Source organism: Emys orbicularis, chromosome 8, assembly GCF_028017835.1.
Source record: "Emys orbicularis isolate rEmyOrb1 chromosome 8, rEmyOrb1.hap1, whole genome shotgun sequence".
In the NCBI taxonomy this organism is placed as follows: Eukaryota; Metazoa; Chordata; order Testudines; family Emydidae; genus Emys; species Emys orbicularis.
In genome coordinates, this window is record NC_088690.1 from 99,659,394 (window position 1) to 99,684,391 (window position 24,998).

At 41.5% G+C, this 24,998-nt stretch overlaps 1 protein-coding gene across 1 annotated transcript in view; it reads left to right on the top strand.

Annotated features, from left to right (window-relative positions):
- FNIP1 (folliculin interacting protein 1) overlaps window positions 1-24,998 on the top strand; it is an 89,809-nt gene that overhangs the window by 44,074 nt on the left and 20,737 nt on the right. The window contains exons 3-11 of the mRNA XM_065410107.1: window positions 6,999-7,142; window positions 16,480-16,580; window positions 16,874-16,948; window positions 17,504-17,595; window positions 19,981-20,064; window positions 21,295-21,366; window positions 22,249-22,384; window positions 23,241-23,442; window positions 24,247-24,332. Of these exons, the coding sequence (XP_065266179.1) occupies window positions 6,999-7,142; window positions 16,480-16,580; window positions 16,874-16,948; window positions 17,504-17,595; window positions 19,981-20,064; window positions 21,295-21,366; window positions 22,249-22,384; window positions 23,241-23,442; window positions 24,247-24,332 (992 nt within the window). The remainder of the gene's footprint in view (window positions 1-6,998; window positions 7,143-16,479; window positions 16,581-16,873; window positions 16,949-17,503; window positions 17,596-19,980; window positions 20,065-21,294; window positions 21,367-22,248; window positions 22,385-23,240; window positions 23,443-24,246; window positions 24,333-24,998) is intronic.

The following is a 24,998-nucleotide window of genomic DNA, read 5'->3' on the forward strand; positions in this document are numbered from 1 at the left end:
TCTTGTGTGCTTTTACCCTATACCATACAGATAACAGATTTCATGGAGGAGACCAGCGTTTCTCAAATTGGGGGCCATGACCCAAAAGGAAGTTGCAGGGGGGTTGCAAGGTTATTTTAAGAGGGTGGCAATACCGTGACCCCTACTTCTGCGCTGCCTTCAGAGCTGGGCGGCCAGACAGTGGTGACTGCTGACTGAGGGTCCAGCTCTGCAGGCAGCAGCACAGAAGTAAGGGTGGCAATACCATATCATGCCATCGTTACTTCTGCGCTGCTGCTGGCGGCAGCTCTGCCTTCAGAGCTGGGCTCCCGGCCAGCAGCCACTGCTCTCCAGCTGCCCAGCTCTGAAGGAAGTGCCACTGCCAGCAGCAGCCCAGAAGTGAGGGTTGCAGTACCACAACCCCGCTGCAGTAACCTTGTGACCCTCCCCCCACAACTCCTTTTTGAGTCAGGATCCCCACAATTACACCACCATGAAATTTCACATTTAAATAGCTGAAATCATGAAATTTACAATTTTTTAAAATCCTATGACCGTGAAATTGACCCAAGTGGACCGTGAATTTTGTAGGGCCCTAGTTATCAGTCAGTCAGGTGTTGGAAACAGTCACAAAACTCCTCCCTGGCAGCTTTGTAAATCTGATCTACTTGCCTTCATAGAGATTTCAGTGTTTGCACTTCATACAACTATGAGGCTTGTGCATAATGCCACCTTATTAATTTATTTTTAGGGGATAATGTCTGTCTATCACTTTAATGCCTCCTGGTAGCGTCACATCTGAACCTGCTCCTTCTCCCCTAGCGTCCTTTCCCTTATTGCTGTTTCCTTCTATCTGCAAAACCCAAACCCAGAGATTAGTTAGAAATATGCTTCCTCACTGGGTCCCAATGAAAATTTATGTGCACACGAGCAGGAAGAATGTTCCTTAGAAATCCTTGAAAAACTAATATCCGACCTGGTTTGAATTTGGATGCAAATATGCAATGGAAAGACAGATTTTTCACCCCTATTTTAAGGTATAGGCCCCAGAGGACAGAGCCAGTGCTGAGCTCTCAGCCTTCACTCTGTATTTTCTGATGTTTGAGCTGAGTGCTTGACTTCTCAACCTTGACACTGCATTTACATTGGCCATTTGCAGGGACCACACAGTTCTGTACTCAGCTGTTATTGTTCATTATTTATATAGGATCATGAATGTGTATGGTATGTAAAAACAACCAGCAATGCAAGGTGCCTGCCCCAAGGAGCTTACAGTCAAATTTGACAAGGACACCACAGAAGTGATGCCACAAAATGGAGGCGAGGGAGGAGGTCAAAGTAAACGCTAGGAGGGGAATCCTGCATCAGTGCTTTCCCCAGAGAACAGAGTGCATGTGTTTTGTTTTTGTCATTATGTCTTGTTAGTTACGTTTTTGCTTTGTGTTGTCCTTTGGTGGTTTATGGCTCAAAGATTAGTGGGTGAAGGGCATTCTCAAAAAGGGATTTGACTGAAAATGGTTGCTGACTGGCACATGAGAAGTGGAAGAATTTTCTAAGCATAAGGGGAAACCTGCAAGGAGGTGTGTAGTGAAGAAGGTTAAAGAATGATAATAGAGGGAATGGGAGAAGGAGGAAGAGTCAGAAGGAATGAAGGCAGAGGCTGAGAAAAGGAGTTTGCAGTAGACAAGGCAAAAGGGAACCAAGTTGTTGAGCAGTTGTGTTGGAGAGGAAAGGGTGGAGCTTAGAGATGCTGCAAAGGAACAAGATGTGACGACAGCTGGATTGGACTTGGGAAGGAGTAAACGAGAGTCTAGCATTAGGAGTTTGGATGATGGAGGACAAGGGAGTTTGTCACAGTTTCAGGGTAACTACACCTGTATCCACCCCCCTTCCCCAACACACACACTCTGTGGTCCGCTCCAGGAAGGCCCAGTCAGGTACCAGACTTCCAGCCATGCCCCGTTTCTGGGTAGGGATACAAGCCACTCTCTTCTGACTGGTGCCATATACTGTGATATTCCCAGGAAGCTAGTCTACCTAAAGGCCAGTGCCTGTGCTTTGCTTTCTTTCCGAGGGCTATGACCAGTGTATTGCCAGGAGTTACTCGTAATCACATTGTTCTTTCTAAGCAGCATACATATATTCTTAGGGTAAAAGCATTACAGAAGAAACATATAAAAACAATAAAGGTTCCTACATGCTTACTAATGTACCAGAAACAGCCCATCAACGTTATGGGGTCCTGGTAGACCAATGCCCTTCCAACCCCTCCCTCCAGGGTTGGGGTCCCCCTAGGATCAGTGGTCCTGTCTGTTTGCTGAATCTAAAGAAAGACCCTAAGTCTGTTTATACTTAGCCTTTATATAGCCCAAGTTTTCTCTTTGTCCCTTGGTCTCTGAGAAACCCAGTTGGAAGAAATATATGCAAACTACCACAGGGGTGGAACCTCTCTGGGGTTGTTTACAGTTTCAGTGATGTGCCTTAATCAGCCTGCCACTGTTTTTAGTTCCTGGAGGAGCTGTGGTAACCCTCCCACATAGAGCAGAACACATTCATACCTAAACCATTCATACATTTAAATTCAGTGGTCCCCAAAGATACTGCATGGAGTTGCATTATGTGTCAGAGAGTTACTCACAAGGCTGGGAAGAGCAAGAGGGTTTGGGGAGCTGCTGAGTTTCATTTTCACCGCGCTGCATAGGCCACTGTTTCTGGTGCAGTGACACTTAACCAAATGCTAGTGCAGTCCGTGACCTCCTCATTTGGAATCTTTGACTCCAACTGCCACACTGGTTAAAAAGCATAAAAAGGCACATAATTTTCAACTGGCCAGGATTACCCACACATTTGATTATGCTTAAGCATAGGGTAAGTGTTGGGCATTACATTGCTTAAGGGATTAGTAACAGAATATGGAGCCATTTGCCTGGAGGTGACCTGTGAAATTGAGATGATGGTCTCAAACTGTTTCCTCGTGGACAAGTTTTCGGGGAGCAAGAGACTACTGTTATAGTTGGCATCTCTGCAGCACAGATACTGAATCCTGCCGTCTCAGCCCTCAGTATTCCCTTCAGTCAGAACTGGAGGCATATTGATGGGCCAGCAGAGGGATGTTTTTCCCGGTCACTGTTCCTGCTTGTCTTGTAAATACTTTCAGGAGTTAGACGACACTGGGAACAAAGCTGACAACTTTCAGGAGTGCTACCTTCACTTTAAAAAACACCTGGCAGTTGAAAAAATGTGCAACAATCTAATATTCTAGGCGGATGCACTCATATTTTTATAGCCGCAGTTCAGGACATCAGCAGCCATTCAGGCTGATGTTCATAAACTGTGAGAGTTAATTTCTCTAGATTCATTTTTCATCAGCGTGATGGTCCCTTTGTTTCTGAGGATTCAAGTAGCCTGGCTGTTGGATGGACAGTTCTCAAGCGATGGCAGCTTAGTGTTCTTTTTGGATAGTTGGTTTCTTATATTGTCCCCATCGCAGTGAAATCTGAGCACCTACTATGGCAGACAAAAGAATAAAATGCATGATGAATGTTCTCTCTCTCTCTCTCTCTCTTATGCGCACCCACCCCTTCACACTGCTTGGCTTTGGTCCAATACCCTAGGTCCCCTTCAAATGGGATTTTTCTACCCTACTCTCATTTTTGGTGCTTCCATCACCTGCCTCAGGAAACTCATCCTTCCTGCAGTTGCTGAGAGTCTGACTTTTGGAGTCCTACAGCCTTCCAGAGCCTTCTCCCTGTTTTCTTTCACAGACTTTCTCTCTGTTTTATTTCAGGCCTCTCTAGTCAGTCAGGATGCAGCTTGCTCCAGGGCCAGCCTGAGTTTGGTTACGCTCCCCTCTCCCAGCAGCTCTGTTACTTCTGAGGTGTTGGAAATGCTAGCTCTTCTGTGTAGTCCAGTCTGAGCTCCGTTAATGGAGACTGTTACTTCTGAGATGTTGGAAATGTTAGCTCAGTCTGAGCTCCGTTAATGGAGACCTCACTTCTACGGCAATTCTCCTTTGGGGCATGGTGAGGCATTTTATCCACATGGGGATCAATAGCTCCGAAACCAGAGTCCCTTACCTATACAGGCAGGAGAAGAAACCTTCCCCCACATGCATTTACCCTGACTTTCCCATGAGTGTTTGCAAAGGGTTCATCCCATTGATTCTGGCTTCCCATAACTTTAAAGAGTCCATTATTTTCATTTTAATCTTGTTCTGTTTAATTCGTGGTGGAAGAAGCAAAAGTGCTGCTTGTGCCCTGCCCATACAATGAAGAGTTGATGGAGCCAGTGACAGTGCATTGTAAAACCATCAAGGGGTTTAGCAGGATCAGGCATTGCTGAGGCAGGTTGGGGAAGACGATTTAGGAAAGAGCCTGCTGCAGATGTACGTGGTAGAAGTCCAGAAGCAAGGCCACTGGGGTGAGAGCTGCTTCGTAGTGGGTCTTTAGTGCATATCTATCTGCAGCTGAGTCTTGTCAGCAATTTGTGCATAAGAACTCTGGCCAGGGGATGCAAAGACCCCCTTTCCCAGCTCCCCTTTCTGGCAACTTTGTGCATGGCAGAGATTTGCTAGCAGTATTTTATCTAGAGACTCGATTTGCTGCACTATGTACATTTGGGAAAAAAGAGAATAGGTTTGAAACTTTTGCTTGTGCAGCTTATTGAATTCTGTAGTTACCTCTTTATTTTGGGAAATCTGACTTGAAAATGCTTGGAATATTATACTGGAACACAAGTGGGCCTATTCCCTTGTTGCATAATATCTAGCAATTTGTAGCATCTAATATTTCATTGACATTCAAATTCCGTAACTACAGAGAGGAGGCGCATTACCGATACTTGATCTCATAGTCCAATGGGTTATACTTAAGCACATGCTGGATTCTAAAATTGCATGTTCCAAAATTTGTCAGTGTTCTGCGTTTTACAGATGATTTGCTACTTGTAAGCTGCTGACAGATGGTATCTAAAAGATCTTGAACATTTGACCTCTTTTACTTCACAGGTTCCTTAGTTCATTTTGCGTTCCACTGCAAAGATCAAATGTCTGTTCCCCTCTATAGCAAACTATAATTTCAAGACGGATCTCATCAGCGGATCTGGGAAAAGCTACTATGCTGAAAATATTCAAGTGCTAGTGAAGAGAAATGATTAGGTTTTGCAAAATGTTCACTTTTTAGACTGTCATTTAATGCACAGAAGTTTTTCCCTTTACATAAATGCATTTAATATATTTCTAACCTGAAGTAAGCCAAGTTATTATCACATCTTCTTATGGGAACTTGCAACATCTGATGGAAAATGTAAAGCTGAAATGTGGTTTGCCTGCACAAGCTGCTGTAACCCTGTGGATTCAATGTGGTTTTTTATCACATGATGCCTAGCCTAGCCCAGGACATTGTTATTTGTCAGAGATAAAATGCAATTCTAGTTCACGAGTTCCTACTAAAGTCATATGATTATCGTTCACATGTTCCAGGCATTGTGTACTAGGCGTAAGCCAAAAATATGAGCCACTAGCAAATCTACACACTGCATGACTTCAGTGTGCTTCCCATAAGGATTAGTGTGTCATAATGGGAGGTGGTTCCTCTGAGAGGGAACTTGTGCCAGTGACTAAAGCACAAGCCTAGGGGTCAGGAGAATGGGTTTCCATTCCCAGCTCTGCCACAGACTCACTAGTTTGTCTATACATTTTTCCTTAACCTTTCCCACTGGAGTAGCTTCACTCGTGGTAGCAACAGTGCAAACACTAGTGTGGGCAACTTGATGGAAAAATGTTAGTGAGCGCATGAGCCCTGTCTACACTTGGGGCCAGATTATAGCAAGCTGGTGGCCTACATACACCATGACACATGGAGCCCCACACGCCACTTGCATTGGCCTCTACCCCGCCCAGGGAGGGAGGGGCAGAGACATGGTGCTCCTTTCTCCCTCTGCTTCACCTCACCTCCCCCAGGAGCAGCAGGGGACCATCTTCTCCCTGCACAGGGCCAATGGTGGGAGTAGGAGTGGCAGGGACCTAGCAGGGCCGCCCAGAGGATTCAGGGGGCCTGGGGCAAAGCGGGGGAGCTGCGGCGCTTGTACTCACCCGGCGGCGGTCCAGGTCTTCGGCAGCATTTCGGCGGCGCGGAGCCCTTCAGTCGCTCCGTGTTTTCGGAAGCACTGAAGGACCCGCCGCTGCCGAAATGCCGCCGAAGACCTGGACCGCTGCCAGGCCAGGGCTTGCAGGGCCCCTCTGGGGCCCGGGGCCTCAGGCAAATTGCCCCACTTGCCCCCCCCTCTGGGCTGCCCTGGGACCTAGTACTTATCCTGGCAGCTGGTATGTATCTGCTTGGATGAATGGGCTGGGCCTCCCTGCAGTTTTTTCCTTCTGCCAGCTGACACATGCACAGAGCCCCCTGTTGAGGTGGTGTTGGCAGGACGCCCATCCCATTGAGATGCCTGGGGCAATTCACACCTCTCAGAGCTATTGTTTCTGGCCCTTTGCAGACTCTGCTTACACTTGGGGTGCATTTTCAGGCTTTTCTTCACAACTGTTAGGGCTCAAAAGCCGAATTTTTAAAATTGTCATCTGCATCTATGAAGTGCTATGCCAACCACAAGACTTTATAAACACTTACTAGTATGTACGTAAGGTGGGGAGAAGGCAGTTGGAATATCTCCCTGCATTCACCCCTTTCTCTGCCACCCAATCTCCTGCTCCTGTGCCCAGTAATTATTCTCTGTAAAACTTCAAAGCAGCTTCACTGCCTGCAGTTTCTTAAGAAAATGAACAAGGAGTGTTGTATTAGCTACCAGTTCAGTTTTCTAAGTAAAGCAGCCCAGCCTCCTTCCCTGTAGCCAGTCTGGAGGAGAAATAAATCCTCATTCTGCTTAGTGTTTGCCTTGGCATATAACCTTTTTGCCACTAAATATGCTTCCTAAACTGGGAATACAAGACCAGATCGTTCTAGTGCCATTAAACAATGATTGTAGGGATGTGAAATCTAATGACAGGCATGTGGTCTGTGTTTCAGAAACTCTGTAGTGATGCTCAGGTGAGAGTCTTTGGGAAATGTTGCCAACTGAAGCCTGGAGGAGACAGTTCCTCTTCATTGGACAGTTCCATCAATTCATCCTCCTCGTCTTCCGATACGAAAGAACAATGCCCAAAATACCAGGTGAGAATTCTTTTATATTATTTCAATCTTGTCAAATTTTGCAACAGATGTATCAAATGTTTTTAAATGCTTAAAATTAGAGACGGCCTGAGGCAGGAGTTTTTCTTCAAGGTTTAGACTAAGGTCGCAGTTTGATCGTGAATCGAGACTAGGGTTTTGGGTTCCAGGGCACTAAAACATGGTAAACTGTTCTCTCAAGAGCGCTGCCTTGAATGGCAGAAGTATCTCCAGAGTATGAGAGGTCTGCCCTTTCGGGCCATATCTGAACAGGACCTGGACAATAAGCCCCATCTGTGAAATGAGACTTGGGACTGGACCCATAATGGTAGGCTGGGACATTTTGTTCCTTTGAGTATTTGGACCTGTATGGGCCCTTCTCTAGTGACAGACCCTAGGCTTCATGATATTTTTAAATATTCTGAATTACAAATATATTTAAAGTCAAATGTTCTGTGTCAGGGGAAACTTTAAAAAAAAGGTAATGTGGCAACATACAGCTGTAAATCTGTAGATGAAGGCTATGTAACAGTGCTATATAACTTGAGTTAAATTTTACAAAAGTGTGGAGGTTTTGGTTACAAGAGTAGCCAGAGTCATCTGACACGGATATATTTCTGTCATCTCAGCTTCCATGGATCACAAGCATTTTATACTAAGCCATCCTAAAATAGAACTGAGCCTTTATACTCTTTGTAATGAATTAATTGCATGTTTGAGGGAAGTTGCCCCTTACACAACTTATTTTGAGGTACAGTACTACTGATGTCTCAACCCATCAGTGATATAAATGAACAAACTTTCTGCATTGATTTTATCCATCATCACATTAGCTGTTGCTATATTTGACCAGAAATGTATTCCCTTTGTCTTTTCTTTCCCATCAGCTCTTCTCCATAGCTTCAATAGGGTGACTGAAGTCCTATTTGCCCTTTTGCCCTTCTTGGAAGGGTATTTTGTGTGGTTTTGAGAGGAAGAGCTGTTCCATTTCTCTTGGTGTGCTTCCTCTGGCACAACATAACCCCCACAGTGTCCTATGTAACCAAGAGAACATTATGCTCCCCAATGTCTAGACCAGGGGTCAGCAACCTTTCAGAAGTGGTGTGCTGAGTCTTCATTTATTCACTCTAATTTAAGGTTTCGCGTGCCAGTAATACATTTTAACGTTTTTAGAAGGTCTCTTTATATAACTAAACTATTGTTGTATGTAAAGTAAATAAGGTTTTTAAAATGTCTAAGAAGCTTCATTTAAAATTAAATTAAAATGCAGAGCCCCCCCCCGACCGGTGGCCAGGACCCGGGCAGTGTGAGTGCCACTGAAAATCAGCTTGCGTGCCGCCTTTGGCACGCATGCAGAGGTTGCCTACCCCTGGTCTAGACCTACAGCTACTTATTTCTCTTCTCAATTGGGCAGGCTTTGTACAAACACTGATTAGCATTGGAGAATAAAGGTGTGATATATATGTATATATAATGTAGTATGTGCAACCTTTGCAGTTGCAAAGTGGAAGTCCCAATAACATAATGCTAATAGCACGTTTTATAATAGTTTTATTTAAATATATGTGACTATGATGTAGGTGATTTAGAAGATGAAATATGGTGCTTTGTCCCAGGCTGCTGTGTGGTATTCTGATTGGGTCCCATCTAAAGCACTCACAAATGTCACTAGAATACATTCAGATGCTTCTAAATAAGGTCTGATATTGCTAATACTTGTAGATGACTTCCCACAGTAGAATGTACTGTACCTGGTAGTGTTTGCAGGATCTTGCCCTAGTATTTTTTTTTCTCATCCAGGCTGAAGGTTTGTTTGATCATGAGACCCGGGTTTTACAACTGTGTTGCAATTCTGTTTATATGTGTAGAAGGTTATTTTGTGCAATATGTGCAGTAAGTAGAAATTTAAAATGCTACAAATTTACCAGTCAGAAATGTGATTTCCAAATCATGCAAATATTACTGACTCTAATATGCTAATGTGTAATAACAAACACTTGCAATTTATTTATGATCTGTTTTTATGTGAGCTCAGAAATTTGAGCAAGGGAATTGGTTTGTTTCCAAGTCGTCATTCCCTAGAGTCGTGCCCTTTTGCCATACGCTCTTCAGTTATTACTCATACGAGTTTTTAATTTTTAACCCCTTTTCTTGGCTGATCGCACTTCACTTTGGTCTTTGGTGACCTCTATTTTCTAGAACTTGGAGGCCCAGGTGGTTGAACAGCAGCAAGGTTCTCACAATAAATGTAGGCATCTGTGGTAATGCAAGGTAGAGTCATCCTCATTAGGCACATCTGAAGGCCAAACCAAAGCAGGGCATCTCATCAGGATCTTTGTCTTTGGCAGTGCCTCTTCCCGATCTTGCAGGGGAAAGACAAACCTCCTGTAATTAGGTTTGAAATGAGTAGATTTTCACTTTTCATGATTTTTGATAATAAATTTGTGTCTGGGTATTTCCTCCTCCCCCTCCCCCCCCCAGTTTTTATTGACTTAAATTTTCGCACTGGCAGAAAATTAAAAACAAACAATCCTCAAATGCTTTATATTCAAAACATAAGCACTCCTGCAATTTATATCCATAGATAAAAATCATCATAATTGTGCCTAATAGTTTGTAATGATCATTATTCAGTGTTCCATGTACAAAAGTACTTTTCTAGAGCCACGCTCACTTTTTTTAGGCTCTTGGGTGATATTTACTGATTAAAATCTAATCTTTCCTAGACTACCTACAATGCACCTGGCCAATTAGGCAATATGATACCATGGGAGATGAGGATGGGAATTTAGCCATGATCCTGGTAGTGATCAGTTTTTGCCGTGACACATGAAGATTAATATTCCTTGTAATTATATCCTCATTTTTATAGCGGTAGTTGCTATTTTTATTCATGCCCCATCTTTTTTGGGCTCCTGGAGTGATAGTGAGTTGCAGAAGTTAGGTATTCTGTTAAAATATTATGACCTTAGTAATGGATCCTTTTTGCAAACTGCTTTGAAGATTCAAAGAGCTAAGTAGCGGAAAGTGTTATGTTTTAAATGAGTTGTCTTTGAGTTTCATAGTATCTCCTTGTTCTTATTTTGATGGGTAGGGTAAGTAGAAGAATTCAGTGGCCTTCTTTACATATTCATTATTTCTGGTGATGATCTGGAGGCCTGGATTCTATTTCTGATTCTGCCATTAGCTCACTCTGTGACATTGGGAAAGTCGTTTAGATTTAGGCCAAACTTGGTTGTTACCTAAACCCATATTTAGTCACCTAAATAATTAGTCTAACTTTTCCCAGAGGGTGCGCAACCCCAGCTCCCATAGATTTCTATAGGAGCTGTGCATGCTTAGTACCCTGTGAATATCAGCGCACTTAAGTATCTAATTTTAGGCACCCACATTTGCAAATGTTGTTCTAAATTCTTTGCTCCGCCATCTGGAGTTGACAAAGTCAAAGGATGTGGCTTGTTGTTGTTTTGCCTAGTGCCCAAGTGCAGCAGCTCTGAAGTGTCTGAGCTTCGGGAGCCCTTGTGGCATTTAATTTAGTCAGGGTCAGGCACAGCTAGCGGGGGAGCCAGAGGAACTGCTGGCAAAAAAGAACAGGAGTACAAAAAGTGACCCTGCTTACTTATGAATATGATTGGAAAGAGAGCACATAGATGAGAGGAAAGAGTGGCATGAGTTTCTATCAGCTGCAAGAACATCTTCAGTTGATTGGCCTGGGTAACTTTTTAATTTTAGTCTGAAGATTTTTGCTTGTTGTGTGCAATACTTTATCTAGCATATGATGTTACGTGTCATTCCTCCTTTGTGCTCAATCAGTATCGCTTATGGCAAACTCTCACCAGTCAAGTAACAGGAAATGCATGATTACTCATGGCGTCATGTGCTCTTTCCTTGTACTGAAGGAGGCAATCAGCACAATAACAATAGACAGAAGTGTGTCAAATGCAAAATATTATGCACAGGTGATTGAGTCAACCCTTAACTTGTCAAGAAGCCATTGGTCCAGCCTGTCCAAAATCCATGATCTCCATAGAACGATCAGCAGTAAACACATAGCTCTTCACACTCTGATGATCACATAAAAGAAAAGTTTAGGCTCTAAGGCCCTCATTCAGGAAAGCACTGAAGCTCATTCTTAACTCCAGGCATTTGTTTAAGTCTCGTTGACTTCTGTAGGGATGCTTTTTGGTTTGGGACCCATGACCTGATGTCTGTGTCTTTATACACATGGTATTACGCCCGCAGAGATGGATTATGGCCAGGATTCTGTTTGGATCAATGGATTAAAAAGAATGTGTTTTGAAAACCGCAATTAATTATTATTTTTAGATACTCACAATTAATTGGACTTTTAAACACCCAGATACTTCTTATTTTGGAATATTTACAAATATTTTAATTTATAGAAAAACCCTTTCAGTTCCCCTTTTAGAATTCCTACTTCATTTTAAAATCTTATTTCCTCAATATGTGCCATTCAGGGGGCACCATATTTGTCCTCTGAACTGCCCTCTGCTGGAATCTAGAAAAAAACAATTGCTCAAACTCCTAAACGTTACATATACAGTAGAACCTCAGAGTTAATGAACACCTCGGGAATGGAGGTTGTTCATAACTCTGAAATGTTCGTAACTCTGAACTTCCGGTTCCAAATGAGGTGTGAGGTTGACTGGTCAGTTTGTAACTCTGGTTTTTATAACTCTGAGGTTCTACTGTACATTGTGAACCTGATCCAAAGACTCTTGAAGTCAATGGAAAGATCTCATATGAACTTCAGTGAACCATGGATCAGGCCCTAAGGAAGCAATCGAACAAACTCTGTGAGCCTTCGCTTTTATATTTGGATTATTTGGGAAACAAGAATTAACATCCCCTGATTTGTCTAATATGCAAAGAAGGTAAGTGAGCATCCCTACTCATACCACACTGCAAGAACTTCTTTGCATGTTCAGTCTTAATCTTCGGCTAAAAAAGATTTTCCAAACCCACATGTTTTTCAATAAGTACTTGTATACTGTGTTGCTATTGCACTTTCTCCATATGATAGTCCATGGTTTCTTTATTATATTCTATAATTCAGTCTGAGTTTTCCCCCATGCATTGACAGACATTATATCTGGTATTACTATGGTGTAGGCCTGTCTGATATTAGTGAAGTGTTGAGATTTGTATGTGATGTGAAATTATATTTACTAAAAGTAATTTGAGGAAATAATTTCTGTAAAAGACACACACACATACTAATTTAGAACAGTACACAACCCCCTCCTCTCATCTTCCTTCCTGATGGGGCTGAACTTAACCCAGATGAACACTCTACTGTTTAGATTAATGTTAGTGAATGCCATTGCCTGCTGCTTAATCATGAAAGTGTACATTATCCTTTATAGCGACACATTCAGCTGGTGCCAAGTGATTTAAATCTTTCTTAACCAGGTGTTAAATATGTGTGAAATTCTGAACTGTGGTATTTTAAGGCAGAAGTTGCCAAATAAAAATTAAAAGGAGATGGAATGCAGCAAATCAGAGCTAGTCAAATTATTTGTTACAAATTTAGCCCTATTTTCATAAGTGCTCTTACTGTTGTAAATAATAAAAATAATTTATATTGCAGTAGAGTCAAATAGTCCCAATTAAGCCTCATTGTGCCGGGCACTGTACATGATTATTGTTATTCTTTATTATTCGCGTATAAGATCTTTGGGACAAGGAAGATGACGAAGGGAAGTCTAGTACTATGTGTTTGTACAGTGCACAGTACAATAGGACTCCATTCTTGGTTGGCCCTTTGGTACAACATAATAAACAGGATTAATAATAATTAACTGAACAGTTTGTGTTGCAGTAAGGTTTTACCTGAGTGGGACGCAAATCCAGCTGCAGAATCCACCTTTTTTATCCGAGCGTGGGACCGGCACTGTTGCTAAGAGTGGCAGAGTTAACCTTACTGCAACAGAAGCCGCTCCGTTAAGCCATTACTTGAGGACGGTAGGTGCACATAGAGCTCAAAACCCCAGTATGACAGATCTCGGTGAAAGCCAAAAGGAAGCTGAGAACTGGAGACACTGAATCCTGACAACCAAATCTGTAAAAATAGTAGGCACATTGAATGTATTTACTATGTGTAGTACGGAAATGTTGGCACAAGTGACCCGAGAAATGAAAAAATACCATCTGCACATACTTGGTGTCAGTGAGATGAGGTAGGTGGGGAGTGGCAAGATGGTGCTACAATCTTACACTGAGGAGGAGGAACCCATGAAAGAGGTGTAGGAATTATGCTGGATAATATCACAGCGAAAACCCTGCTGGCTTGGGAACCAGTGAATGAAGGAATAATAACAGCCAGACTGCAAACAAAACATGCGTACAATAATCCAATACTTTGTCTACACTAGAATTTACGTCAGTATAATTTATGTCGTTCAGGGGTGTGAATAAGCCACCTCCCTGAGTGATATAAGTTACACTGACCTAAGTGTTGTGTAGACAGCACTACGTCGGCAGGAGAGCTATTGCCGCTCGTTGGGGGTGGATTAATTAAGTCAACGGAAGAGCTCTCTCCCATCACCGTAGAGCATCTGCACTGCAGTGCTGCAGCTGTAAGCTCTGTAGTGTAACTGTAGCCCAAGTATATGACCAACAAATGCATTAGGCAACAGTGAAAAGAATACATTCTACAAGCAGGTGCAGCAAGTATTGGATGACATCCCTAATCAAGACATCAGTTTGATGATAGGTGACTTCAATGCACAAACTGGCAACAACTCGATTGGCTGGTAAGGTGTCCTGGGCACAGCAGCAGAAGGCATCCAGACTTATAATGATGAATGGCTCTTGAATCTCTGTGGCTCAAACACCGTAAAGAGAGGCCATGTGTGTATATCTAAGAGGTGAGCGTCGTCTTTGAGGGATGTCAGAGTCAGCAGAGGAGCAGATGTTGGCTCGGATCATTATCTCTGAGAGGCTACATTACAACTTAAACTCAAAAAGACCACAAAGATGGACAAAAAGAATGTTACAGCAATAGAGAAGGACAAAGAAATGCAGATCAGGTTGCATTTAGCAACCGTTCCAGTATTTTACAGAACCAGACCGATGGAAGTCTGGAAGACAGATGGTCAACCTGGAAGAAGATGGTAGTCGAGACAGCAGAGGAAGTAGTGGGCCTCCAAAGAGGGCAAAAGTAAGGTGCATAGATTATTACATCTGGAACATGGGCAGTAATTGACAAACAGAAAACCCTGAAGGCAAAAACGGAATAGTGCAAGACACAGGCAGAACTCTTAGAGGCAGATGCAAGATGCAGAGAAAAGGACAAAGAAATAAAGAAGAAATTCAGGCAAGATAGAAATGTCTGGTTCAGAAGAAGGCTGCAGAGGCAGAAGCAGCAGCACAAGAGAGGAGATTTCAAGCACCTCTATAGAATAGTGAAAAGACCTCTCAGAAAGACTAGGTCATCACAGGTGATGCCCATCAATGACTGTCATGGACAGACGTTGAAAATGCATGAAGAACAAGCCTGGAAAGAATATTTCCATTCCAGATTAAACTGTCCAGAGCCAACCATCATGCGCAGGTTTGAGTGAAATGCCAGTGCTAAATTAGAAATAGAAGAGGGACCAATAACGCCCAATGAAATTAAAGAAGCCATCAAAGGCCTCAAACAAGGGAAACGCCTGATGCTCACAGAATTCAAGCAGATGTACTGGAGGCAGGAGGGAAAATTCTGCCTGAGCAGCTAATAAAACTCTGACGAAATACGGGTGAAAGAACAAGTGGTACAAGACTGGAAAGATGGTATTATTGTGGCATTATGAAAAAGGGTGATCTTATTCAGTGCATGTTATCACCTGGGAAAAAGTACCACAACTAGTGAGTGACAGTAATCAGTGGAGGAACTGAGAGCTTACAACCTAAATATAAGACAAGAGACAACAGGTGGATACAACAGATGTGGGAAGAACACAAGATAACAGTGACACAATTATTGTTAGTGTAAGAAGCAGCAGACACAGCACACCCACTGCCTAGCCTTTGTCAAATATCTGGTAAATGGCAGAGCGAGATTTAAGGAGAGCCTTTGAAGCAGGACAATATAGTGTCTGTTTGGATTTTTACGGGGAGCTCCTCCCAATGCATAAGGGGTGGCCTGGGCAAAAGCAGTAAGGTGTTTGGGGGACGATTGGCTTGATGGGTGATAAAGGCTGGCTGGCATCATTGGCAAGGCAAGGGTGGAGGGTTGAAGGCTTGATTGTACATAAAAGATTATGGATAGGGTGGGGCTAATCCATGAATGGCCTTAAAAGTGAAGACCTAGTTTTTGTTTGCAGTGGAAAAGGGAGAACCAGGGGAGGGGGAATAGTTTGTGACCACATTTCAGCTGACTGTGAACTGTTTTTGTTCAGCAATTTACTATTCGTTATTCAGTGGTCACTTTAAGTCACCTGATATTTTTTTTCTGTTTCTTGTCTGGATAATTGAAACTTTTTAAAGAGGAAAATAATGAATTACAAATAACTTACTGCTAGTAAAAAGATTCAGATGGAAAATGATTGTTACGAAAGTTTGTGAGACTTTCGGTATTTGTGAACTGTTTCACAAATACCAGAGTGACTTTCTGAATACTCATGAACAATAACTCATAAGATTGTACAAATAACTGTGAATCAAACTCATCAATAATTTATTTGAGCATAATTACAAATCCCTTTTTGCATCACTCGGTCACCTCTAGAAATGCTTTCTGTACTATTATGTGTAATATTGTCCAGACTACTTAGGTCTTCTAATTTTCTTTATAATTACCTATGTTGCAAACAGGAGAAATCTTAATTGGGAAGATAGGTTGTATAGCAGTCTGTTGGAATTGTACATTTTTATAAACAAGTTGCATTTCATACAAACCTGCCTGTGGCTGTAGAATTCTACCCCTTAATCTAGGCCTTGAAATTGGGGACTGATCCCTTATCAATTCCTGAGAATATATCACACTCCACTCCACCCCTTGTGACTCAGCTGTGTCTTCAGTAACAACTGCCAGCAGCCAGTACTGAAATGCACTGCACCTCCCATAGAGATAGGTTTGTTCTGTTAATTGTACTGATTGGTTCAGTCCACAAACCCACCTTAAGATTGCTTCTTGGAGTAGAACTTATCTCAGCCAATCATAGGCTTTTAAATGGCCTACACCATGGTGTGTTGCAAATGTACCTGATATTTGCATCCATCAGAGCAAAGCATTTTTTAAATATTTTCCCTTGTTTCTGTGTTGCCTTAATTGAAAACATGCCTTTGAAGTGCTCAAGTGCATAACAAAATAATTAACTGATTTGTTCTGCAGGGTTCTCGATGCTCCTCTGATGCCAATATGCTCGGGGAGATGATGTTTGGCTCTGTGGCCATGAGCTACAAGGGTTCTACATTGAAAATTCACCAGATCCGGTGAGACACATTCTGGTTTGTTTGTTTGTTTGTTTTTAACTGATGTCCTTTTCACAAGATTCTGTATTGGGGTAAAATTGTTATTCAACTGAATGTTCCCAATGCCGAGCAGAGGCAGTTTCTAGGTACAAATAATATTTATCCCGATAATGTTTTAGACATATAATAATGCTAGGCTAATTGTCGTGCTATACATTTAAGCCTTTAAACTCTGAAGGGATGTGAATGGAGGGAAAAAAGGAAGTCTTGGGACAATAGTTCGGTACTGATCTCTTCCTTTTTTCGTCTCATAGCTCCCCTCCTCAGCTCATGCTTAGCAAGGTTTTTACAGCTCGAACTGGAAGTAGCATCTATGGAAGTCTAAACACGTGAGTACATTAGAAATAGTATCACTAGTCTGAGTAGCTGAACCTAAGCATTACTTGGAAGAGAATTCTGACCGTGTCAGGAGCCTCAAAATTCTTTTTTCTACATCACAAGGAACTTTGTATTGTTTCCTGTGGCTTGCCTCTCCACTGTTTGCTTGTGGTCATCTCCACCTCACCTTGCCTTAAGCAAAGGGATGGACTGTTCCTTCAGAGCAGGTGCTGGCACTTTGGCAGTTGGAGACTGATCCTGCAAGGGCTGAGCGCTTTTGATTCCTACTGAAATCAATGAGAGTTGAAGGCACTCAATAATACCTGTTGGGAGTGAGGTGTTACGGAGTGGGTCTTTCTTTGAGCTACTTGCTGCTCAGTTTGCATGTGCTAACTGTACAGCTGGCCTGGCTTTGTGAACACTATCAGGTGGTAGGGGGTTTTCCACAACTTTAATGAAAGCCTGCACTAGTTGCTAGTCTGTTCCATTCCGACTATAAATTAAATCAGACAGCACTGTACCAAAATGTGAATTACTGATTTTGTTGGGTTTTTGTTTTTTTTTAGGTTGCAGGACAGTCTTGAGTTCATTAATCAGGACAGTAATACATTAAAGCCAGACCATAGTACAATTATGAATGGACTCCTTGGAAACATAGGTAATTAAAAGCTTATTTTCTTTCTTGGTATCTTTGTTAATTGAATAAGCACTAGATTTTCAGACTGTTGTGAAAAATTCCATATATGAACATTTATTATGCAGCTAATAAAACCCACTGAAACAGTAGCAAGGGATTTTATAGAAAGAAACCTTGGCATGGATTTGGGGAGAGTAAGCCATACAGCTTAGGTCTTGGTAATGGGACACAGCTTTTTTTCCATCTTGGTTAGAGGTTTAAATACAGCCTATATCAAGAAACACCAATACAGCCCTGCTTAATAAGCAGAACTTTCCCTTAATTCGTTAGTTTAATTTTCAAGCCAAGGTTCTGTTGTAGTTAGAATAAAATTGGCTGGAAAAAGTTAATTTTAAAACTTTAAGTGATCAGCTTCCAAGATTATCAGTGGACATACATACTCTTCTGCTCTAGCATTCAGACCTCTGAGGCTAAATGAATGTCGTGTTAGCACAAAATGGGGTTTTGACTACCAAATAATGGCATCAGTTCTTGGGAACAAGGGTCCATCCATGTCCTCATGAATCTCAATGGGACGACGTTTGTGCTTAAATTTAAACATGTGCTTGAGTGCCTTGCTAGATCAGAAATGAAGTAATTCTTTTAAAAACAATTTTTCTAGCTGAAACTGCAGAAATGAACCTGCTTTAAAAAGGTTCAGAAACATCAACAGATGTTTTTTACTCCTTGTTGTGGCACACATTTCTTTAAAACTTGCATCATCATTTGCAAGCTAATTGAGGTATAATAATGATAATAGGCTTGTTCTACTTTTCTTGCCAGTAATTCATTTACAAGGGAAGCCTTGTAAAGGGGTTTGAGACTGTTGTCCATTAAATGCATCCACGTTTACAAACTGTGGAAAGTCAAAGTTGTACATCCTCCTCATTACTCAGTATTTCCTTTGGGCTTTGTGTGAGATTTTTAAAATTGCCTAAGTGAGTTAGGAGCCAAAGTAAAGACATTCCTAACTCAGGCACGTTTGAAAATCTCACCTTTCCTCTGCAATTTGTAAGACAGTGGCTTTTGTCCGGCAAAGTTGTTAATATGCCAACCTCCACCTTCCTGGCCCCCACAAAAAAAATCCACAGGGAAAATTAAAACTTGGGCATTGTCACTGTTGTGATTCAGTGATTTAGGTGTAGCAAAGCATAACAATGATGGCCTTCTACAGCAGGAAAAAAGAAGGAAAATAGCTCTCCTAGTGTGCTGCTGTAGGAGGTGTCAGTACATCAGTTAGGAGTCACAGAGGTACGGGGCTAACAAATGACAGCATTTCAGAAGAAGAAACAAAAATACAGAGACCGCAATGAAACTGCACGAACTTTCAATCCTTTCATCAGTGTTTGTTTACAGTTCCCACTTCAAGGCAGAGGGAACAATGGGCAAGACAGGGCCAAGAAGTTAATCTATAACTGGAGCATTTGTAATAACTAAATTAAATAAAAAAAATGCTGCTAACCCACTGACTCTTGCCAGCTCGGGATATAAAAAAGTTTCTGTGTGTTTTGGTTGGGGACTGTTTACACACTGGTCTTTTCATACATGCCTGCTTTTTTTTTTTTTTTTTTTATTTAAACTAGTCCCTAAGTCATTTAAAGAGATGGGAAGGGAGCTTTAGTTAAAGTGCAGCCTTCTGAATTTTTTAATCAATTTACATAGAAAACCTTGGGTGCACAATAGCTTCCCAAATTCAGCTTTTTGGTGCAGCTGGCAATTAACTAATTAAAAATGTCAGTGTTATGTTTTTATGTACGTAGAACAAGCATAAGGTATTTCCCTGATGTAACTTACCTGTCAATAATGAATTTTTCTATGGTTTTAAAGTTGGTAATGTTTATTTTCTGTCCACCATTCTTATGCCTAACGTCATGTATTGACTCTTAATTTTCATGAGCAGTGATTCTGACCTGTAATTTTTCTCACCACTCTATTAAACTTAATTTATTCATGCTTTTTCCCCCCCCATCTTCTTCGAAGGTGGAGTACCGTAGCCACCTCGTCAATGGAGATATTAAAACAAAGGTTTTACATCAGGCTAAATTTAGAATCTGTGAATCGAGCTATAGTTTTGAGATCGTAGGTGTTCCTAACTTCCTGCATAAATTAATTATTTGCATTTTAAAAGTCCCTTTTATGGGAGATAATGTAAAATTGGATCCTGTTTTAAAAAATATTGGAAATACAGTGTTTTAACCATAGGTACTTCAGCTTGGATTGTAACTCTTGCTGAGCGTAAGAGCTGTATTCTTCTGTATCTGTTGGTCTGCATTTATGTTGGCTTATATCTTTTTTTTCTCCCCTACAGACTCTGCTCTGCTTTACTAACCTCATTCTTTCATATGTATTTTACGTTCTGCCATGTAGGTCTTTCACAGCTTTGCAGCCCTAGGCGAGCGTTCTCTGAACAAGGTCCGCTCCGCCTGATCCGGAGCGCCTCTTTCTTTGCAGGTTTGCAGTGTGCTGTGTGCATAGTCTAGTTTATGTAACAGAGAGGTGTGGATTTGTAGTGTAGCCATGGAAATAAGATATGTTTTAAAAATACAGTTGTGAAATTGGAGGGCATGGGGAAAATGCAGAGTGAGCAGAGATGCCTGCTTTTTAGCTTTTTATCATTTGTGGGAATTTTATCCTAGAAAGCAGTAGATGCTTTAAAAGTTCTTAATGAGTTTTGTTTTATAGACACTTGGCCATTTGCATGGTGCATATCTATTTTTGGAGGCAATATTTCACACTAGTTGCTTTCCAAACTAATTTGGAACTTGTTTTAACCAAATTTATAAGAATATGTAGTCACTTTTGGTTCATATAAAATGAACAATTCTTGTTTTCAGTGGTTGGGTCTTACTTCCATGGCTGAGTAGCTTTTGTTTCACAGATCTGTAAAATAGATCACATTTAAGGTTATGATTGAGACACTTTTGATCTTCTGTACACATAAGGACTGGCTGTGAATACAGATGCTGCTCAAGGCTTAGTTGAACAAGCAATTCACTATATAAAGTTTTAATAGTAACCCTTTTCCTTCCTGACTACGTTGTAAAATATTTTGGAAGAAATATTAATTACATGGTCCAAACTTGTATGTAAAGCTTTTATTCAACGTTACTGGTTTATACACATCTAAAATCGAAGTTACTCTTTTTGTCTTTTACAAAGGGCTTTAGCTGCTTGGCTAATATCCTTAGAACATAAGAACGGCCGTACCGGGTCAGACCAAAGGTCCATCTAGCCCAGTATCCTGTCTACCGACAGTGGCCAATGCCAGGTACCCCAGAGGGAGTGGACCTAACAGGCAATGATCAAGTGATCTCTCTCCTGCCATCCATCTCCATCCTCTGACAAACAGAGGCTATGGACACCATTCCTTACCCTTTTGGTACATTAGAATTTTACTCCAAAATCTTTTTGTAGGAGAGAGAATGAATGTGGGTCTGGTTCTTTTTGTGTTTAAAATAAAGAGGCAGACTTCAGAAAAATATGTAAGAGCTTTTCAAATAAATGTTTTGGCTTGTTCAGCTTAGCAGCATTTCTTGGTGATGGGCTTGCACAGTGTGTTGAAAAATATCTAAATTAATGCAATGAGATGAGCATGATTTGGTTTTGTTAATTAAATGGAACACTAAAAACAGGGACAGAAAATGTATATTCTCTTGCTAATTGGTATGCCTTATTTTACAGTTCACAGCAACCCTATGGACATGCCTGGGAGGGAGCAGAATGAGGATAGAGACAGCGGCATAGCAAGATCTGGTAAAACCTAGCACACTAGAGAGCACTAATGAATGATTGCTATTAGATATCCATCTATCCTGTTACCTAAGCCACCTTCTCTGTTGCTTGGTGACGTCCCTAAAACCAGAATCCCAGAAATCTGACTTTCCCTACTATAATGATCTGTTTTGAAATGTATGTATTCATTTATTTATATTTATGCAAATGCTAGAGAAGGGCACCTATCCATATATTTTAGGCACCCTTGATATACTTAAAAATACCTCACAGAAATACGCTGAGCGCAGTAGTACAATTGAATATATAACCACTCCCAATGAGCTGGGCAATTTAAAGACTCAAATCAAACTCATAACGTGTTCAAAAATATTGTGCCCCGTTATTATTGAGGGCAATAATAATCTCCAGCTTTTAGAACGGGTAATTTCCCCCAGTAAACTCAGGATGCTGGGCTTGTTACTACTGGGGACTTGCATCTAATAGGCCATCCTTCCCGTCTGTTTCCACCTCTGCCTTTGGAGAGCAGTTAAGGGATTGAAACTCCCAAGTTTCTTACCTTTTGAAGGAGAATTTTCTCTCTCACCCTTGTGGGGTTGGAGAGACAGTGCCAGGTATCTGCATATGTACAGTGCCTGTGGTGTTTATTACCTCTACACTGGAGGGTTTAAAGTCTGTTCCAGCTCTGATGTGCTGGAACACTTTGCTGGTTTTACTGTCAACTGGACATTTTTAAAATAAGAAATGTATATAGCTAGGAAGGACGAGTCAGATGTTTGAGTTATGTCAGATGCATTTAGTGGGGTCCCTCTTAACTGCTACCATAATTTCCCAAATATTCTTTTCTTTTGTGTGCCTTAGCTATGTAGAAAGTGTTTCACTTGTTTTTTCTAATTTTTACAGCATCTCTTAGCAGCCTGCTCATCACTCCATTTCCCTCCCCGGGCTCTTCACTTACCAGAAGCTGTGCCAGCAGTTACCAAAGACGCTGGCGTCGCAGTCAGACCACAAGCTTGGAGAATGGGGTCTTCCCTAGATGGTGAGCTGGAGATGATAAAGCTGGTTTTACCTCAGACTCTTGCAAATTCCTGTAGTCTGAGGCCTGGTCTACACTGGTGGGGGCGGGATCGATCTAAGGTACGCAACTTCAGCTACGAGAATAGCGTAGCTGAAGTTGACGTATCTTAGATCGACTTAGAATTACTTACTTCGCGTCCTCGCGGTGCGGGATCGACGGCCGCGGCTCCCCCGTCGACTTGCTTTCGCCTCTCGCCGAGCTGGAGTTCAGCAGTCGACGGGAGAGCGATCAGAGATTGATTTATCGCGTCTACACTACATGCGATAAATCGATCTCCGATAGATCGATCGCTACCCGCCGATCCGGCGGGTAGTGTAGACGTACCTTGATTCTGCTCTGGCATACACCAGTGTAACACCAGTACTTGCTGTGGCGTATTTATATTGGTGTATGTGAAATTAGAATTGGATCTCTGGTGCTTTTTATGGTTTATTTCTTCATAGTGTTTACTGTTTTTTCACATAATAGAAACCGCCAACAAATTGCAGGTAAAAATATGGGTTGACGTTCTGAAGAGAAGGAGCCCTGAGATCCTAATAAAAAAGCAAACCGTTGGCAAAGATAAGTGTGGAGTTCGGATCTGGTATTTCAATTCACAAACTTCAGATCTGGACTTTGAGATTTAAGGCCCATCTTTCAATAATGTGTCATGCTTTTATAGAGTGACAACACCGATGTTACCAAGGAAGATGATTTAACAGCAAATGCAAACAAAAGGAGTTAGCTTAAGTTAAATGTTCTGATATTTAATTACATAGAATTCAAGCTGCCATTTAAAGCAATGAATTCCTCAAGCTTTTTCTTTTTCCCCTTCAAGGTCCATAGAGGAAAGTTTTAATTTGTCAGATGACAGCTCTGGTCCCAGCCCGGGAATTGTTAGGAAAAAGAAGATCGCAATTGGTGTGATATTTTCACTCTCCAAGGATGAAGATGAAAATAATAAATTTCATGAGTTCTTTTTCTCACATTTCCCTCTTTTCGAGAGTCACATGAACAAACTGAAGAGTGCAATAGAACAGGTAAACACAGTCTCTTGGGATTCTTGCACTTTCTCTAGTCGTTTTTTCTTTTTTTTCCCTTGCATCTTACTAATGTATCTGTAATACAGTGGGCCAAATTCCTCTCTGCTAATGGAGTTATACCAGAAATGATTTATGCTCAGTGGACCAGATCTTTGACCCTGCTTCCTACTGACAGCATAGGGAGTGTGTTGGGGTGGGGACAAAGCATGCTGCATTATGCTGCAAGGATCACTGGAAGCTAGAACAGTCCTTAGGCTGCTCTAACTTGCACTGGAGTTTCAGCTCCCAGCCAGCTCTGATATCAACCAAGGTTGAAAGGTGGCTTAGGACCTCCGTTGCCTCTTTCCCTCAGCTACACAAGAGTCCACTCTAGTGGATTGCGTTGCAGGTTCAGGATCCTTCAACGGGCTTGTATGGGCTCTAAATAACTCTAGTATTTTTTGTTTTTTGCTGATTCCTAATCTTGACAGATTTTTCTAAGAATGAATGAATAGTTTTACATATAAATTCGTCTCAAACCCCATTTCTAGGAAATGCTTTAGCAGTGAATGTATGAAAACTTTGAACCCTTTTCTAGCTTTAATGACTGAAAGTGCAGAGGAGAAAGAGACTGCAAATACATATAACTCTCCCTACATATGAAAGTTGGCAATGTACCATCATTTATCATGTTTAAAAAAAATGTTATTTGCCTGACTGGTTGCATAAAAGATAAAGCCAAACACATGACTTTGTTTTCCATTTTCTTTACTTCTGTTGCCATGTCTGGTGTTCGTTATCTGTTTAATGATTGTTTTCAAGGCTATGAAAATGAGCCGTAGATCAGCTGATGCCAGTCAGCGGAGCTTGGCATATAACAGAATTGTAGACGCCCTAAATGAATTCAGGTGAGTATTTAGTCTTGTTTCTTTTAATGTGCTTGAGTTCTTCCAGATCCTTTGTAGTGCAGTATTTCTCAACTCTTTCAGATTGGCAACCTCTTATTCAAAGTAAAAAATGATTGCTGACCCATTTACCTTTACTGTAAAAGTCAGGGTGAAAACTATATTAATGCTACCATTGCAAAGCCTGTATAATTTACCTGGGTGTGTGTTTTGAGAGGATGTCAGAGAGTACTTGACCACGAAAGGGCAGGGCTGTGTGGGGAGCAGGTGAGCGAGATTTTCTTTGCTTTACATTGTAATAAAGTTTTCAATGTCTCACATCCCCTCTGATTGCCTTTCATGGTCTACCCTGCAGGTCACGACCCACTGGTTGAGAAATTGTTCTAGTTCATCTTTTCCTAATCTGAATAGAACGTAACCTTTCCCCCTCTCAAATCTCTGAGGGGAACCATAGTTATTGCTCTACAGGAATTTCCGACAGGTAGTTGGAGGGGAGGAGCAACTTTCAAAAAATGTTTAAGCCTTTCTTCTGACACCTGCACATTGGAGAGGGGCAATATCAAAACCTAGCATCTATTCAGCTCTGTTGAGAAATAACACAGATGAGTACATCGCTGGCATTTTCCTTCAGTAATTCAGGTAGCGTGGGGGATGGAGGGCGGAAGAAAA